Genomic DNA, 18,590 nt, shown 5'->3' with positions numbered 1-18,590 from the left:
CTGCTTTAATCATTTGGGGTATTTGAAAAAAGATTCAGGAATTAAGTAAAGTCTGTGAGAAAGAACTTATTATAAGAACATGTCAAAAGTTAAACACACAGACTAGAAAAAAGCTTAATTGTACAGTATATTTTAGCTCCTATCAATCACTGTTAAAATAATTTCGGAGTTTAATAAGCAGATATTTACCTGCTGGAACAAGACAATCTTTCCAATCAAAATATCCTGCATAAATGCCAGGTTCTAATGACCCAACTATTGGATCTGCCTTGAATTCAATGTACATTTCAAACAGTCTTTGATCCAGCTCTTTCAAGGATTCCATACTAACCTAAAAAACAAAAACAAAAAACAAGAGAAAGAACATAATAAATAGTCATTAATTACAATAATTGAGTCACATAATGAAAAAACTTACATTATGTCTTCTTTCATTTTCTGTAAAGCATAGCAATTACTTACACAGTTCATAATTACATATATAAAAAACTAGGAATTTCCATATTATCTGTCCATCCTACTCAGTGTAATTTTTCTTTTTTCTGATCGTGCTCAGCAACAGATGTTGTTGGGAAAGGCTGAAGAAATGCTAAAGCAGGCAGATCACACTAATTGTCTAATGGTATGATTTTTTTTTCTGTATGTCTGGAGGTCTTGATCTTGCCCCAAGTAAATAACTCAATTTTACCAATGCTTTAAATATGCCCATAACAATTTGCATCCTGAAACATGGAGATTTTAATACAATCCTTCAAATCTACTAATTGTAATATTACGATTTCTCACTATCTGCTCTACACTTAAAAAATACATAGATTTATTTAGGAGTCTCTGCTTTCTGAAAGAGTACATGCGAACTTCCTGCTCCACTACCTCAAGGCACTGCCATACAATAGATGAAAAAGCTGCACCTCGCAAATATTTGCAGAAATTTTGTCTTTAGCAGCTCTTTATGCAACTTTTAGTAATTCATACAACTTAGCCACACAGAAAGCTAAAGAGATATACACAATTTTCTCATTGTGTCTGAACAAATGTAAATTTCATACACAACTTTTTTATTAAACACAGGTACCACTTGTAGCTTCTAAAATAATTCTGGAACACAATGTGTATCATAAAATGTTAAAGAAGAAAGTCAGCCAGTATTTCAGCATGATAATGGATGCTAAATGCAAATAAAACATGCTGAAAATATCATTTGACTACTGTTTAAATGTATTTATGTTCATAAGTAGGAGCTTAAGAAAAAGTGAAGTAAAACTTTTAAACTATTACTCATTTTCCTCAACTGTTAAAGGAAAATATCTGTATCTATATATATTTAAAATGTATTCCAGAAGCAAAGCAGTTTTAAAGTGAGGAAGGTGGCAAGGCTCTAGACCAAACCAAGAATTCAGAAGAAAGAAAGAAAACAAGAATACCAACTCCATATCGCTCCTTTGCCTGTGAAAGACAAAAGATTTAGTGCTGAAAGCTGCAGAATACAGGATGAAACTTATTCGCTGTAGGGATGTCTCTAAACTGGATTCTTCTCTGGCATGCTTGAGAAGCGAAGAGAAAAGGGTACTGCAGTATTTGAGTCAGGAACAGACAGACAAGCCTTCAGGAATGAGATCATAAGTGCAAGGGAAAATAGATGTATTATTGAGGTAAAAGTTGCTGCCAGATCCAGGAAAGTTGGGATACAGAAGCTGATGCTCTGAAACAAGAGACACTACCACTTTCCTGCTTTTCTACCCGATGAACCTCCTTTAGCTTGTCACAAGAAGATCTATATCCCAAAGATAATATTTTCATGCAGCACTGAGAATTTGGTACTAGGAGAAGGTCAAGGCTATTTTCTTCTTCTTTCCCTTCTCCCCGACAGTCTGTTGACACTCAAGACTTGAAAACACACACTAAAAAAATGTGCAAAAAATTCTCACTAAACTGTCTTTTCCCCCTTACACAGGATCACAGAATGTAAACCTGGAATGGGTTTCAAGACATTTTTCACCTCAATTTCTTATGATCAGGAAGAATAACTATCCTTAGACCATTCCCATTTAGGTTTGAGCTACTGGGAAAAAACAGTACAAGTTCCAGTGGGAAATTCCTGCAAACATGCACCCATACAAAAAATGTGTGAAACAATCACTTCAGTGGTTCTTAAGAAAGTGATTTAGAATTAAGTAATTCCACCTTCCACTTCTGCAGTCATTCAATACAGAACATCCACATATTCAGTACAAGGTTTTTTTCCATGCAAGTCCTCTTCAACCTGTTTCAAGTTCAATGCATAATTAGGATGGTGGTGGGTAACCTTGTTTTTCAATTGGTGGAAAAATTACAAGTAAGAATGAACAATTCCTCTGAATGTTATTTTGAGCCCAGGATGGGTGAGTGAAGCAGAGCAGAGTCCTCAACAACGCTCATTGTGTATACCCATTCTCCTGACTCTCAAGTGGGGTAAATGCTCATAAAAATACACAATTGTCTCATTTTTATCTTCCTGCTGTGAACCTCCTTGTAACCAGAGTTTTCAATTTTAGTATTAAAGCCACTTTAAGCCTCTATCCTAGTAAGCCCTCTGCCTTATTTAAATATCAGAACTGTGGAAACCATTGTATTCAGAAGCTCAATCAGTAAGCGAGGATGGATGTTGTGGGATACATATGTTTTTTTTCCCACTTGATAATTGACTAAACTGATGATAAAAAGTTGAATTAAAGAATCTCCACAGAAAGGCACTTAAAGTTATGTAGAAATTCAATATAATTATTGGTGAGTACCATAAGTACATGCCAAGATGGCATGTGCTAGAGCAGAGTGTAAAATTTGGCAATTCCATGTAACTCTGTATTTGTAAGCTAAGAAAAAAAATGGAAAAAAACCCCATGTAGAATGTAAGGAAATTTTCTTATTTACCATTTGATGATTTCTGCATTTTCAGAATATTAGAAACTAATGATTTCCCTTCTAACACAGGCAACTTGAAAAATCTCCCAAACAACAGACTGTTTTTACCAATATACACAACAAAATTAACTTTAAAATTCAATTTATTAACCTAACAGAATTTAAAAGTATAGCTTTGTTTCAACCTCCTCAGATAAAAACATTGTATTTTTCAAAAATTTTGTCAGTTCTTCATTGCAAATTTGTAATCTAATAAATAGCTGAATACATCAGGAAAGTTTCAGAAATTTAGGTGACAGAACAAAAAACTGAAACAAACAACCCCCTTAAACTTCTGTAGGCTTCTAAACTCTCAAAGTTAATGAAGGCTTCAAAAAATGCCATCTTAAAATGACTATCTAATTATCCAAATCTTCCCAGCTAGCATTACTGTTTGGTGTGTCCCGCACATGCAGTACGGCACCACTCGGTGCTTTCAAAGGGTTAACACAGATCTGAAATTAATCTGCACTTCAACATTCACATTTCGAAATTTATAAATCTATCAGACTTATAATGGCAATACTTTGATGTGCCTGTACATCACAGAGTGTTGAATACACAACAGATGTCTTATATTTGCCTATATAGACAACACTATGTGTACATAGCTCAACACTTGGTTGTCTTGGCAGCGAAGAATGGCAATATCCAGAGTAATTCTGTATACCGCACTAACCACACAAATCATACAAATCCCATTTAAATACTATTCAAAATTACTTCAGCCACAAAAATTCAAACAACATTCAAGCAGAACGGGACTAAGGAAGTACTAAATAGCAGAAACATCAGTTTGATTGAAATCTTGTACTCTGTACTGGAAAAGATAACATTTTACTTCCAACCAACAAATGTTTCTGGAAATAAACTAGCTTTATAGTCCTAAGGATTAAGTCACAACATTTCTCATAAAAAATGATTAATCTTTACAAAAAGGCAGGAAAATGAGACAGCTACTGCCGCCCACTTTGACATTTTCGTTCTTTGAAAAAAATAAAAAAGGCAAACCAAAAAAAAAAAACACAACAAAAAACCTGAACTAGTTTATGAACAACAGCTATCAGTAACACAGATTGCCAGATGAAATAATTTATCAAGTATATTTCTGAGATAATGATCATTTATTCTCTGCATTAAGAAAACACAGCGACATTAAACAGCTTTACTAAGAAATCTGATAAGCTTTGCTATGGAACACACATGCCCTGAACAAGAAGTCACATTTCCTATACCAGCTATTTGGGCCTTATAGGAAAACAGACAACAATATTGTTGTTATTGTGTCCAACTGATGCTTGGAGTCCCACTCCTCTGTAGAAGGCTCACCCAAGAGTCCTTTTGGCGATATGAATGCATGCACTTAATTTCCACTGAAAGTAATAAAAAAATAAAACCTGTTTCCTTCAAGCAATGATACTTGATTCCAGTGTTTTCACTTACTTGAGTTATTTTTTCAACACCTTGAAAGCCGTGTTTCTCAAAATGTTCAGCTATATTCAGGAAGGTATGACGTTCCAGATACCGGCAGTTGCTGAGTGCAATTAAAAGCCTCTGTTCCTAAAAATTTGTTTTAAGAGAAGAACAAACATAATAGTTAGTAAAAAAGAAACACCAGCTTGACCAATACTGTAAATGTATAGTATTTTATTGACTTGGTGTGAAAAACACACTGATAAATAAAGTGGAGTTCACAAATATTTTTGTCAATAAAGCACCAAGATCTGAGTGAACATCAGGTATGATGACTGAACACATATACTTTTTCTTCTTTCTATGGGATCTGGAGCATTCGCTGGAATAGGTGTGACTAATACAGAACTGTGGTTAAGACTTTACAAAAATTAGGTTTGGACAGCTTTCCAGGAAGCTGTTTCTAGCTTTTACTTTGTTTCAAGAAATATAGTAAGAATTATGACCACCACAAAAATGTAACTGAAGTTCATCTTCACTTTCACATGAAGATGGCTAAAACAAGGGAAGCAAAACAGGTACTGAACAAATGTGCTCGTCCATTTCAAAATACTAAAAGGTTCAGATGGACATAATATAAATTCAGTAGTTAATTAGCAAAAAATTCTAGGTGGTTATAATTTCTCTCTGTTCTCCAATTATTATTATTTCTTTTTTTTTTTTTACAAGAAGGTCAAACACATTCCAGAGCTGAGAGATCAGGATTGCTTTTCCCTGATGTTGGTGAAACAAAGTATAGTTTCCAAAGAGACAAAGAACCAAACAAGACAGAAATATTATTTAAACAGATTTGGTCTTCCCCCTTCTCTTCTTCTCCCAGGTGGAAAAATATTTTCTACCTTGGATGGAAGTTCAAAATTAACAGCAGCAAGTATTTTGAAAACAAAAATATTTGGCAAAGAAATAACCATAATACTGCAGATCTGATTAAAAATTATGTTGGTTTTCAGGCCCAGAAGAACTCCTGACAGTTTTGTATTCCAGTAATATGATGACTGGTGTTGAGATGTGCAGTTGCCTACTGCTTCTAGTTATAATCAGTTGGTACACAGACTATGAAAAAAAAAAAAAAGAGCATTTTAAAAATACAGTGACAAAACCTACTTTGGTCACTCGTTTTCTCTGTTCTCAATCAGAAAAGAGAAGAAAAAGTGTTCAGTGACTTACAAAAAAAAAAGACAACAAAGTTTGGTTTCCATGGCATCAAAAACTGTTGATTTAAATTGTTGATATAAAGAACTAATTATTATAGTCTGCAATTCAGAAGCTTGGCCTGATTTGGCAATCTGTGATACTTTGTTGTAGCAGGAATGCTTATTGCTCTTGTAAAATGAGGCAAGGTTGGGCTTCTGACAATATTCAAAACCTGTACTAGGGAATATTAACCTCACAAGAGGTTCTCTCTAGGTCTCTCGGAGGCAACAACTACATCTTTTCCACTGGACTAGAAGAGAGTACATTAACCAAAGTCAAAGTGTCAAGAACATTAAAATCCTTTTTTCCAACTTCCTATAAACAACAAAATCAAACTCAAACAAGCCACACAAATAATCAATACTTACTCTCTCAGTAAAGCATTTTTTTTAAACCTACATTATTGAATATCTATATCTTCATGGGTTTTAAAAGTAACTAATAATCAGACCAGGTCTTATAATTTAAAAGAAGGTCACAAATGAAAAGTCAAACCCTACACTGTTTTAATAGCAGTGCTATTTTCACTGATTTCAATGATGGCATTTTAGTTTCTGAGGAAGACTTGGTTTCAAAAAAACAACTTCATTAGTTAAAGACAGTATTACTAAGATACCATAAACAAACACTTGTTTTTTTCCTCTTTTTTTTTTTTTTTGGTTTTGTTTTTGTTCCAAGACCATGTTCATGTAACTTTGAGAGGTATTAAGCTTCACATCAGCTTTTAGAAACAGAAGCCAGACTTACTGAAGAAAGACTCGAGTCTTCATGAATACTTCCAAACAAATCTGGAGATGAAACGTCAACTGAAAGACTAGGAATACAATTTAAAAGGTGAGTAGTATAGTGATTTCGATTATCTGATACACGGTGGGTTCAAATGAACAGTTGGAACTGTAAACTGGAATCTTGTTTCAAGCCCCATGACACCAGATAATACAGCAGCCCACATTGTTCAGTTTTCCTAAGATGTCCACAAAGCCTGCAGGAGCTTTGTGGACAGACATTACTATTCTAGCTACAGACCTTTTCTTCTTTATACATCTTAATTTTCTGTGATTACTCTGGTTTACCACAGATTGTGATTTGTTTTTACACCTATCCAGCCAACAGTCCTCCAAGTAGAAAAAAAGTAAGTGGCATTAGGAACAGCTAATTTGCCTTTTTCTAATGTGTACTACAGCTTCCAACATTTGCCAAGTTTCTGGATTTTGACAAAGAAATGACTGGTACTCTTGGAAACTCGGACTATTCCAACTTGTTTTGGTCTCTAAAATGAGTGGCTCATGAGCAATTATGGAACAAACTTTGAAGAATTTAGCAGAAACACCAATAGCATCAATCAAAATGGGAGGGAAGAAAGGCAGGGGGCTGTTTCTCCATGAGTAGACATTACTTGGTGACAAGGACAACTCATTCCATGTAAGGTCATGTCAAAAACAACATACCTGTTTCTACAGCACACTACAACTCCTATCATCAATTTAAAAAGATATAACTAATACCATATTAATTACTTTGTACAATATTTACTACATGATGTCATTCAATTATTTGGCATAAAAAGTATCTACTCTTATTGCAAAGCATCACTAACGAGAGGCAAAGGTATTCACAAGAAATATGAAATACTAGAGAGGATAAAACCACACCACCACTGAAATTTGAAACTTGCACCTACAATTTCAGAATACTACCCCTAGGTTGTATTTATTTTACTTACTGTGCTGTGTCTATGTCACCATCAGGTTTGGTGCTCAGTTGTTCCAAACAGTCTATAAAGACCTAGGAAACAAAGCAAGATCTATATTTTCTGCTAGAACTAGAAAAAAAAACCTTAAATTCACTTTTATTACAGCCAATAGAAGTAGAACAATCATATTTCTTTAAGTCCTACATATATTAATACAGTAACATTCTAGTTACACCTTTTGAATGCATATTTTTAATTTCATATGCATCACTGTTTACTTGTAATAAAACACAGGAATTTTTAATTCTGCTAAGTGGTTCTCATCATGCATTGCTAAAATTATGCAGTGATAATCTGTTGATTTGCAAAGAAGGCATTGTTAATAGTTTTCAGCTGCTCAGTCTGAACAGTTGGTCCCAAGTAAACATCACAGAAGTATCCTTAAAATCCGTCTTTTACTTTTGTTTGGATTTCTTACTTGAGAAGACTATAAAAATGGTTCTAAGGCCTAATATATGCTACTACCTAATTTCAAATATATATATCAAAACCAAAACAATACTTTTTTTTTTTTTTTTTACAAATACTGGTTTCTGATACAAAATTTAAAAGCTAGGTCTTCAGTTGATGAAAATCAGCATCAGTCCTTTTACTGTAGCATATAGAAGTTAGATGACATCAGCTCAGTATCTCTCAATCATCAGAAAAATCTTGAAGAGTCACAATCAGTAAAATCCTTGAATATGTCACTTACCATCTGAGGATTTGATATCATCAGATTCAGCTAGTAAGCTCTACATAATTTTGAAGTCAAACATTTCTCAGTATCCCAGAGCATATCAGAGGAATAACACAGTCATCAACTTAAACTTCCTTTTGGGAGGTGGGCAGGATACAAAGCACACATTTTCGTCAATCACTTATATTCACAATTTTATACAGAATCACAGAATCGACTGGGTTGGAAAAGACCTCAGAGATCATTGAGGCCAACCCTTGGTCCAACTCCAGTCCATTTACTAGATCATGGCACTAAGTGCCATGTCCAATCTCAGTTTAAAAACCTCCAGGGACGGTGAGTCCACCACCTCCCTGGGCAGGCCATTCCAATGCCCGACCACTCTCTCTGTAAAGAATTTCTTTCTAATATCCAGCCTAAATTTCCCCTGGCAGAGTTTAAGCCCATGTCCCCTTGTCCTATTGCTAACTGCCTGGGAGAAGAGACCAATCCCCACCTGGCTATAACTTCCCTTCAGGTAGTTACAGAGAGTGATGAGGTCACCGCTAAGCCTCCTCTTCTCCAGACTAAACAACCCCAGCTCCCTCAGCCTCTCCCCATAGGTCTTACGTTCAAGTTCCTTCACCAGTCATGTGCTCGAGTTACCTGCATGATCCCAATGCTTATCTGGCACACATCCTCCTGTGTCTTCTGCTGCTGGAAAACCTGAAGATGCAGACATATTATTTCAGCAGAACAACTTCAAGTTGCCTTATTCTCAAGGAAGTCCTGAGTAACCTACCCCTAAAGAGATGACGCAAGTATAGGAATGGCTACTGGGACACTGTTTTCCCACTGATCAATTTCAATCTTTCCCCACCCTTGAAATGGGTAGAGAGATTACAAGTCCCAGTAAACAGTTTGACAAGTCTGAGGGAATAAAACAATAAAAGGAAAGAACTTGTGGTGCCTAGTACATGTGATACATATCACTGGCTAACGGAATTGCAGCGAAATTTCCTAGGATATTCAAAGACCTTTGAACCCTAACAAAACGGATTCACCATGCACTGCAGATTCTTTTGAGTAATGTTCATTAAGAAACTAGACAAGCTAGCCATAAAAATTAAAATAACGGAGCAGAGTAAAATAATACCCATAATAGAGAGGCCAAAGGACTTTGGAAAAGTGTTAAGCTTCCTTAGATCACTGAAACCTGAAAAAAACCATCAGTATCACAACCAATCAGGGCCTCAAGGTACTAAGTGGATGTGGACAATTGGGACTCCTGATTTAGAATAAAGTTTACAGAAGTAAAAAGCTGAATTTAAAATTCTGCAAGTAGTTTGGATGCAACACTGAGTAAAGAGTAACTCCTAGGAATGGCCCTCCCCCACCCCCCTTTTTTTTTTTCTTTTCATGTAAATAAAGTAACACCTACTGATATCTGAAAAATACATTAGTAGCATATTTCCAAAAGAACAGTTATAAAGATTTAAATATGGGTCCAATCTGCCCCATACACACACAATTACCCCTAACAAAGGAAACAAATAGAATTTTAAAAGCTAGCAGTAGTGAAAAGGGTGTGCATGGAAAAAATAAAGAAGTTAAACCCCTGCATCATTCTCTGACAGCTTTTGTTCTGAAACCCAATATAATTTAAATAAAATGAATCAAAATAAAAGCATAAATCAAAACTTACACTGGCCTCTCCAGGTTTGCAGTCCAGGACAGTTCTGAGAGATTGCAAAGAATGGATAATGCACTGTTCAAACTGGGACGGCTGAAAGGCAAATGACTTGTTAGCTTCAGATAAACATGTCAAATGTATACTAGACAAATATATAAAAATTCCCATGCCATGTGGTAAGCTCTTTATTTCCAAATTATCCCAAATAAGGAAAAAAATCAAAATTAATATATTAAATATATATTAATATAATTATTGATTACATATATTAATTAATAGAAATTAATATATTACCAGAGGACTCTTTTGCAGTGATGTACTTTTGTACTTATCTCCAGAATTACTACCATAGATTGATGCACTTTTTAAAAATTCTGAATGAGAGACTTCTACACCAAGCAGCCTCCTTTAGAGGGTCACGAAAGTGTTTCGTAGTTTGTTTATGGTAGAATATATTGACAATTACATTATAGATGCCTTTGACACCCTCCCTTGTCCACATCTTGATCTAAGTTGGGATATAATTTCATTTGGGATATCTGATATTTCTGCATTTATATTTCAGCAAAAAGTTTCTAAAAAAAACAGATCAAAATTGCTTTCACATGGAGGAAAATAACCCACTGGTTTGGGGGTCTTTTTGTACCTTCAGGTTTCCAAACCTGAAGTATGAATGTCTTGATGCATGTATCAATTTCACTCTGAAAGTGCAAACGAGTTCATAGCACCAGTCATCAGTCAGTTTTTCCTTGTTTTTATCACCTCCCTGTTAAACAGCACCTTTTTTTTTTTTTTCAAATGATGCTGCCTGCTTTTCTAAGGCAGGAAGCTGGTGTACATGAAGCAGAGAGGTGTCACTGTCTAGAAAAGAGGGACATCATCCTATTGGATTTGGGTCAAAGAGGTGGACAAAAAAAAGCTGCTAAGCCATGTAAACCTGCTCTTCATCCAGCAGGTAGTTTATGGCATATCACTAACTTTAGATTTAGGAGTTACTTTTATTTCTGTAAATGCTAAGGTGGAGGAGGATCATGAAACTGATGGCTGCATAGTAACCTGAAAATCATGAAAAAAGCCACTAAGACTATCTGTATTTATTATTTTTGGACTCATAAGAAAAAGAACAGCAGTAAAGTGCTACTCTTGTTTTTTCACATGATAACACATCACATCTCAGGAGAAGAAAGCTGTTCAGATATGTTATTCTTTAGATATTATGAAAGTGAGGAAAGTTGCCTCTGTGTCTTACTGTATCTATTACTTGGAATATAAATGCTAAAGTGATTATCAACCGGTATTTCCTACAAAATTAAAATACAGTTTCTATCTTAAGTCTAAGATGTCCCCAAATAGACTGCCTGGCCCTTGTTTATGCTGGTTCATTTTTGTGACAATATATAATATTACCACAATTAACTCTACTTTAGTAGATCAATAACCCTGCTATGACAAAACATAGTAAACTGCTAGCATTATAACTTGGCACACCTCAACAGGTATCTTAGGGAAATGCTGTACACAAGGAATTCAGGACTGATTTCTAAATAAAAAAAAAAGACTTAAGCAGTTTTTAAACAAAGATGAGTTAGGATACAGCTAAAGCATAAAGAAACAAAGCCCTTTCAGCAGATCCTTCCTCCTCCCTCCATTTTACAGATGAACAGAGTGAAAAACAGAAAAGTTAAGGGACTTGCCCAAGTCAGCAGCAACTGAAACCAAGACCAGAAGCTGTAAATCTGGTTATAACACTACAATTGCCCAACAACACTCCTTCCTACAATGTGTATATTGTGATTGTTTAATGCCCTCCTACTCAACTTCAAATGCGTATTTATAGAAGCAAATAAGAAAAACTAAAAAAGTCTGCGGAGCATTCTCTTAGATAATATACACAAAGCAACTCTACCTCCCACAGGTCCTTTCTGCTTTCGCAGATTGTTTTTAAGTCACACCTACAACGTGCTTGCTGTGTTTTAGGCATTACTCATTACTGTTTATTTCCAGAAAGCATCTCACTAATTTATCTGAATTTGGTTTCAAGTCATTCATTGTCTGTGTGTAGGCACTCTCCTATATTAGTTGTTTTACAGTTCAGTTTCTCATTATAACCTATTAAGTGACCTATTTATTTAGCTACAGACCAATTCCATAGCAGTGTCTAAGTTATGAAGCGTTTTGATGTGAACTGAACTTGTGACCTCAAAAATATTTTTTTACTTCAGTAAACCATCCGTAAAACAAGATGCTTAACTATGAAAGTTGTTATTGTTTATCTCAGCAAAATCATTCTAGAGGTTAGCAGTTATTACACTGATACATTTAAATAACCCTACTTAGGGCAGAAAGTCATGCTGCACATGATGCCTGATTCTTATTTATTTTTGTCTCTCAATACATGGCACAAATCTGCAAAGCTCTTATTTATGCTTTTTTTTTCCTATTTTGCACCTTCAAAAATATTGCTGACTAGTATTATCACTATCACTTAAAGTTACTTCAGACATAACAGTTTAAGAATTATAAACCGTATTTGGTGATGGGATTTGTTAAGAGTGCTGTGAATAAGTAACCATTCAAACAAAAAACCCTGTATTTTTTATCTTCCTATATTTTAATATTTTAATTAAATTATAGACACCAGCATACACATATATAGACAAAGTCCAAAATGATTCTGTTTTTGGAGAATATAGAAACCAGTTTCATTACACTAGCAAAAAAAAAAAAAATCCAGCAAAGAAAGGGCCTACAAGACATGTAAGTATACCTACCAACGATGTCAAACCTTCATTGTCAACAACCCAGTCTTCTTTTTCAGCTAACCTCTTTATATCTGTAAGACAGAGCAAGGGTGAGGGGGAGGGAGGTCGTGTTCATTTTTCATTATTAAAAACTCCTTGAACTTGAAAAGATAAACCACAGACATTGGGACTGCAATGACTAGGCATACAAGCAAATAGCTCTACAAGCTTCAAAGCTTTCTGCATTCTCAAATGACTAAGAATAGCACTCATATATGGTATGTTGGTGACACCACACAGAGAAGCATCTCTGCGATATGTGGCAAGAGTTGCATGAAGCACATCTTTTACTGGAAAGCTTAAAATAAAGGAACATTGTGAAGGCTTCAGGTTTGTTTTTATTTTTTAAATTTTTAATCACAACATAAAATACAGCACTTAAGAACACAAGCCTCTAGCTTATTATACTTCAGCTCTTAATTAAAAACAGAAGAACAACTGCCCAGTGTTCTAGCAAAGACAAAAAGGAGAGCATATAATTCGTATTTAGTAACTATAAAAGAGGCTCAGAATACCCACTCAGTGTCAAGAATCCATGGTGCTAGCCTTTCTTCAAAAATACCTGAAGGCACATGCAAAAAGCACTCTCTTCTGCAACCCAGAAGGTACCAACTTCTATATGCTTATTGAAGCTAACAGGAGCTCATGCCCTTAGACAAAATTCTTCTATGGACACATGCATGCTGCATCATCACTTTGCGGGGGGTTTAATCAACTTGTAAACAGAATAAAGATGAATTGTGTCCAGTTTGTGAGGGCTTTGACATAGAGCTTTGCACACAAAAATTGGATATCAGAACTGTCTGTACATCACAAAACTATTTTAAATGAAAAAAAATTCGGTGAATTACCATCTCTCCCCAAAAATCCAGGAAAAGAGGAGAACTAGTGCATGCTGAAAGGTATCTTCCCTACTCTTGGTGCTTTAATTAGCTAAATGAAGAAGCTTGGTTATGGTTTCATACCCTGCAATTCTACATCTCACGGAAGTATAGGCTTAATGAGGATAAATGTATTAAGGGACTGCGCAGAATAACTACCCTGTTCATTGCCCTGTTTAGTAAACCTCTTAATTCAACCAATATCTTGCAAGACTTCAGATTGCACTGGTCAGCCTTGACATGTGTTTGTGGCTGCTCAATGCTTTTGCATTGTGTTCTGAGCTAATACAAATGAAACAAATTTCTTTTCTCGTATTTCACTGCTCACCAAATTCCAGTCAATTACATTTTACATTCATGTAAACCCCCTGTCTAGTCTGGCATTCACATATTTTGGCTTTCATGACCTTTATGACCAGTGATCATATATGCAAGGGAAAGAACACAGACTGCTTCTCAGTGTCAGCATCACAATATGGTCTTTACTGTATGACAACAAGAAAACCCTGTGTGTGGGCAGATTTGTTCTATTTAAATAGTTAATGGTAGCACGCTCTATTAAAAATTTCATCTGACCTGAATGCCTTTACCAACTTAAAAGATGCAGTCAGAGATGAGCAGTCTACACAGCTCACATTTCAGAGATTATAGAGGTAAGACTGAAATCTAGGAAGAGCCTTTTTGACTTACATATTACAGGTATAATCACATCTGTGATCCATTTATATGGCTCCTTAGAATATCCTTTAATTGCTCTTTCACTGGCTCCCTAAAAATAACAGCTTCTCCAAGGGCCCAACTGACCTGGTCTTGTCCAGGAACACTATCTAAACACATTAAACATGCAAAATTTTTCTTTAGTCAGTAAAAGAACACAAAGAAAAGCATCCCATAGATTAGGTACACAGTGCAACAGGCATCTTTTCTCCTGCTTGATGCTACAGCCAATACATAGAACTGCTTCAGTGACAGGGGATGGAAGCAGCAGTCAAGGAGGGCTGCTGCTATTGGCTGGATGAGAGAGAGAGAAGAAATTATCCAGCAAATGTAACATAATGGCATCTTAGGGGATCTGAACTCTAGATTCAAAAGTATGAATAAAGACATTCAGATCAAATTCAGAATTATTCACACAGAGACTGGGAAATCTACTTTTGTAAAAATTTAAGGCAGACACTACCACAAGAATTTTTCCTGCACAGAACATATGTGTCCAGCAAGCAGGATGCAAAAAGCAGAAACTCTGGATCTGAATGAAGAACTGGGCTATTGCTATGATGCAACAACTAGGCAAAACTAGTAAGGTAGCAGACTTTTTAGCTGAGTTTCATCATTAATCACATACCAGACCTCTCTGGGCTGCCTGGGAGAAGCTAGGTGGGTAGCTCAGAAATTTGACAAGCTAACGATTGTCAGTCAAACAGTTCAGAGCTAGATACTGTCTTCCTTTGAAACAGTCAGGACATCTGAGGAATCATTCTCAATTCCTAGACAGAGAACACTCTGGTCCAACAGGACAATCGTCATGCCACATTTAAAAACAAAAAAACCCCAAAAAGCCCAACAAAACAAATCAGTCTTTTGTACCTACCATTTAAAAAAAATAGATAACTTATCTCAAATGTGCTAAGCGGAGAAAAGCAAAGGAGACTTCTTTAACTGAAATCTGAAATAGTATTAAATGATACTTTCCATGCAGAGTTTTAAAGAGACAGGACAACCTAAGTACTTTTATAGCTGACTAGCTTGATGTTAATGCAGAAAAATAATGTTAATGCTAAAGTGGGATTTAATAAAAGAACTAAAAGCCAAGAACACAATTCATATCAACATTGTGTCAAATAAACCATAGAGGTCTTCTGATTTGTTGTCGCCGAAAGTTTAAAAATCTGCTTAATGTAGCCACCTGAGCACAGCACACTCAGGGCTTGGGTAAAACACTTAGCTTCACCTCAGCCTACAAAATAATGATAAATGAAATGTGAAGGATTAAAAACTGATTAAATTGTAAGACTTAAGAAACTCTAAATTTTTAACATTGAGGGTAGTTAGTCTATTGCAAAAAACCCTTCTAAGTGAATTAGTAGATCAATCTGCCCTGATTTTAAGAGAGACATTTATTTCTGGAAGATTTACTTGTTTCACATTTAAGTTTCAGAATTGAATACAAGCTGGTAAGATGAATGGCCTCTGATGCACATAGAGTCATACTAGATTTAGAGAGTGTGTTACTGGCCTTGACAATCCAGACATTTATGGCAAAAGCTGTGTACACAGAAGGAAGCCTGTGGATTTCGATGTTAGTATAAGGCCTTGGAAAACACACAACTACAATACTTCATAAAGGGCAGTGGATTTTTTTTCTTAGGGGTAGAGCATTACTTATTTAATTATTCACTTTATAGAAGAGCTCAAAAAGAAAATAAACTGTATTTCCAATATGAAAATAATAGCTGCATCATGAGATAAATCACTCGTATTGTAAAACTGTCTCAACCCAAAGGAAACAGATCTAAACTGCTGCATTCATTAGACTAAGGAAAGGACTCATACACATTTCTGTCAGCAAAGTGAAATATTCGAGTAACTCTTGTGAGATATTACAGAACTCAGAGGAGTCCACCGTCACTACAACATCTGCAACAAACATGGTTATCTTCCAGAACATGGTTAGGCCTCATCAGAGGCAAAAAACCAAAAAAGACAGTGAGCAAAGAGACCTGCAACCTTCTTTTACCTTCAGCTGTGTGTTGTAAGGTCACTATAATGCAACGTACACGAAGATCCAAAATAAGATCCTGGATGATCTGAAGCATATCATTGGGTATCTCGAGTGCAGTAAGAGACTCAGAACTAAGCCTGGAAAGTAAATACAGTAAGATTAGAGCGTAAATCTGCAGGGCTTTTCAAGCTGATAGAACACCATTGAATTTCTTAGACATTTTCTGTGTATGTGAATACAGTAGCTCCATCCACAGTTTATCTTTGAAAATGGATTATCCCATTCAGAGAAGATTGTTTGCTTAATTCAGAAGCCTGCAAATGCAGATTCATTTTTCTGTAACATTATTGTAATGCCATCACAGAAACATGCCAACTTTTCCCACTGTCCTCTTGCACTTTGCTGCCTGCCTTTCTAAGAATAATCTTTCGGAGCAGAACTTGCTGCTTTCCTCGCTCTCCATCCCGTTTTTATGTGAACGCCTAGATCAAATCTAGATCAAATCCTAGATCCACCACAGGGTTTCTGAGATATTGTTTACCTGCACTACAACAGTAATAGCCATCAAGCTGCCATAAATGGTGATGTGGCTGTGGATCAGATTACCAAGAGTATGCACATTTAAGGAGACAAAAATACAGTTACTGCATCACCTGCAGAGTGAAGACTGAATTCATTCACTGTTTTGCTCCCAGCTCTGACTGGGCACAAATCACCAGCTACTATAGCTGAGGACGGACGCATTCATTTCTGCTTTTTCCTTTAGAAACAGTGACACAGCAGCTGCTTGCAAGGAATAGCATTTCAGCTTTTAACTAAAAGGCTGTAGTTGTGCTCAGACTTTAGTTAGGGGCACAAAGTGAGGTTCACCGCTTTTATCCAACTCCTGGATATTTAAGCAAGGACAACTAAAATGCAGTCATTGTCATTTGTCCCACCGCGAATACTGACCAAAACATAGGTATTAGAAAATGCCAAAGAACAGGAATAGGAAGGCAGAAGCAAACAGGTTTGACCAATAAGTGGAATATTTCCAATCATCCACCTGCAGGCTTTGGTTCCTTACCCCTGGTGTTGGACATAAACCACCAAAACTGAATTAGCAGATTACATAAATCTGCATTATCTCCACCATCAAGAAAACACGGGATGTGAATACCCATCTGTGAGGAGTTTAAATGACTTTAGACTGCACAGAAATCCTGTACTTGGAGCTGATTCCGTTTCTAAGGGAATATGTAGCTGTCACATCTTAAAGATCATCTTTTCCCTCATATAACCCACCCTAACAAATACATACCTTTCTATATTTACAGTAAGGCAAACGTCTTGCTGACAACAGCTTCAATTTATCAAATAGCTCTAATTTATCCTGTGAAACCTATTAATGTAGGCAATGACAGAACAGGGTACAAGAGAAAGACCATGCAACCACTCCAACTTAAGCTGCGTGATACATATAAACAAGCAGAAAAATTAAGATCACAGAGATACAAAATTAGATTACAAGAAGTTGATGTAAGTTTTTGCATTCTTAAATATTAATCCAAGCAGAAGATGGTAAATCATGTGTGAGATGAATGAAAAGAATAAAATTCTATCATGTGCTTCATAAGGACTTTCTTAGAAATGATACAAATGAGACTTGAACTATTACATAACTTTGCAATAAATAAAGTTTTTATGCAAAGTGTATATGTTTTTCATGAGAAGTGTCCACCTTCACCATTGGTGAGAATTTATCAGATTGTCAAAGTGTGGGGGCTCGAAAGTACTTGCAGCACTTGCTGAAACTTCTGACGTGGTCATCACTGTTTGGTACCCCATTGTGGTATGCTCAGTTCTCCTCTTCTTCAGATTGCTCCTTTTCTTCTTTAGACTGCTTTGCATCAGAGTCTGGCTCACTTTAGTAAAGTGCCAGCACAAGCATCAGTAATAACACGAAGTGGGGAAAGGAGTGGAATGGAGAGAGAATTTCCCCAGCTCCCAGTTCAGTTGTTCATTACCGGTGCAGTAGCCAGAAAGCAAGAGGAGATTGTCTGAAAAAGAGGCTTCATATACCCTATAACCTCAGCCTGGTTCATACCTCAGATGGTAGGACTCTGAAGCGCAACCAACCTTTAGAGAATCTGTTGGTTAATCTGTTGGCCAATATTACAGGTGTGCAAGTGTTAAATTCTATCATTTTATAATCTGAGTGAAACTGGATTGCTTCTCATAAACGGGCAACATTGGTGTCAAAGCCTGTTCCCTTGCCCCTTTACATCTTTCCATCAAATGCCAAGTCAGTTCCTTCTTCAAATGGAAGCCTTGCCTGAAATTCAGCCAGAACAAGAGATTTCACATGGATTTTTTTTTCTATATGGTTAAAAGTACAGGTAATGTAACTGACAAAAGTCTTTGGAAAAGTGTTAAGCAAGACTTGACAACAGGTATGTGTCACTGCCAGCTCCATCCACAATAAGGATATCTGTA

The 18,590-nt window shown here is 36.0% G+C and overlaps 1 protein-coding gene across 2 annotated transcripts in view; it reads right to left on the bottom strand.

Moving 5' to 3' along the window:
• Positions 1 to 18,590, bottom strand: part of EXOC2 (exocyst complex component 2) — a 130,545-nt gene that overhangs the window by 37,261 nt on the left and 74,694 nt on the right. For both annotated transcript variants that reach the window (XM_071804532.1, XM_065832003.2), the window contains 8 exons: positions 16,131 to 16,252; positions 12,483 to 12,544; positions 9,724 to 9,804; positions 8,685 to 8,744; positions 7,331 to 7,392; positions 6,355 to 6,421; positions 4,384 to 4,500; positions 190 to 331 (listed from right to left, as the gene is read on the bottom strand). In XM_071804532.1, the coding sequence (XP_071660633.1) occupies positions 190 to 331; positions 4,384 to 4,500; positions 6,355 to 6,421; positions 7,331 to 7,392; positions 8,685 to 8,744; positions 9,724 to 9,804; positions 12,483 to 12,544; positions 16,131 to 16,252 (713 nt within the window). The remainder of the gene's footprint in view (positions 1 to 189; positions 332 to 4,383; positions 4,501 to 6,354; positions 6,422 to 7,330; positions 7,393 to 8,684; positions 8,745 to 9,723; positions 9,805 to 12,482; positions 12,545 to 16,130; positions 16,253 to 18,590) is intronic.

The sequence above is a fragment of the Patagioenas fasciata genome, chromosome 2 (assembly GCF_037038585.1).
Source record: "Patagioenas fasciata isolate bPatFas1 chromosome 2, bPatFas1.hap1, whole genome shotgun sequence".
Classification (NCBI taxonomy): Eukaryota; Metazoa; Chordata; class Aves; order Columbiformes; family Columbidae; genus Patagioenas; species Patagioenas fasciata.
This window is presented reverse-complemented; position numbering and strand designations above follow the sequence as displayed.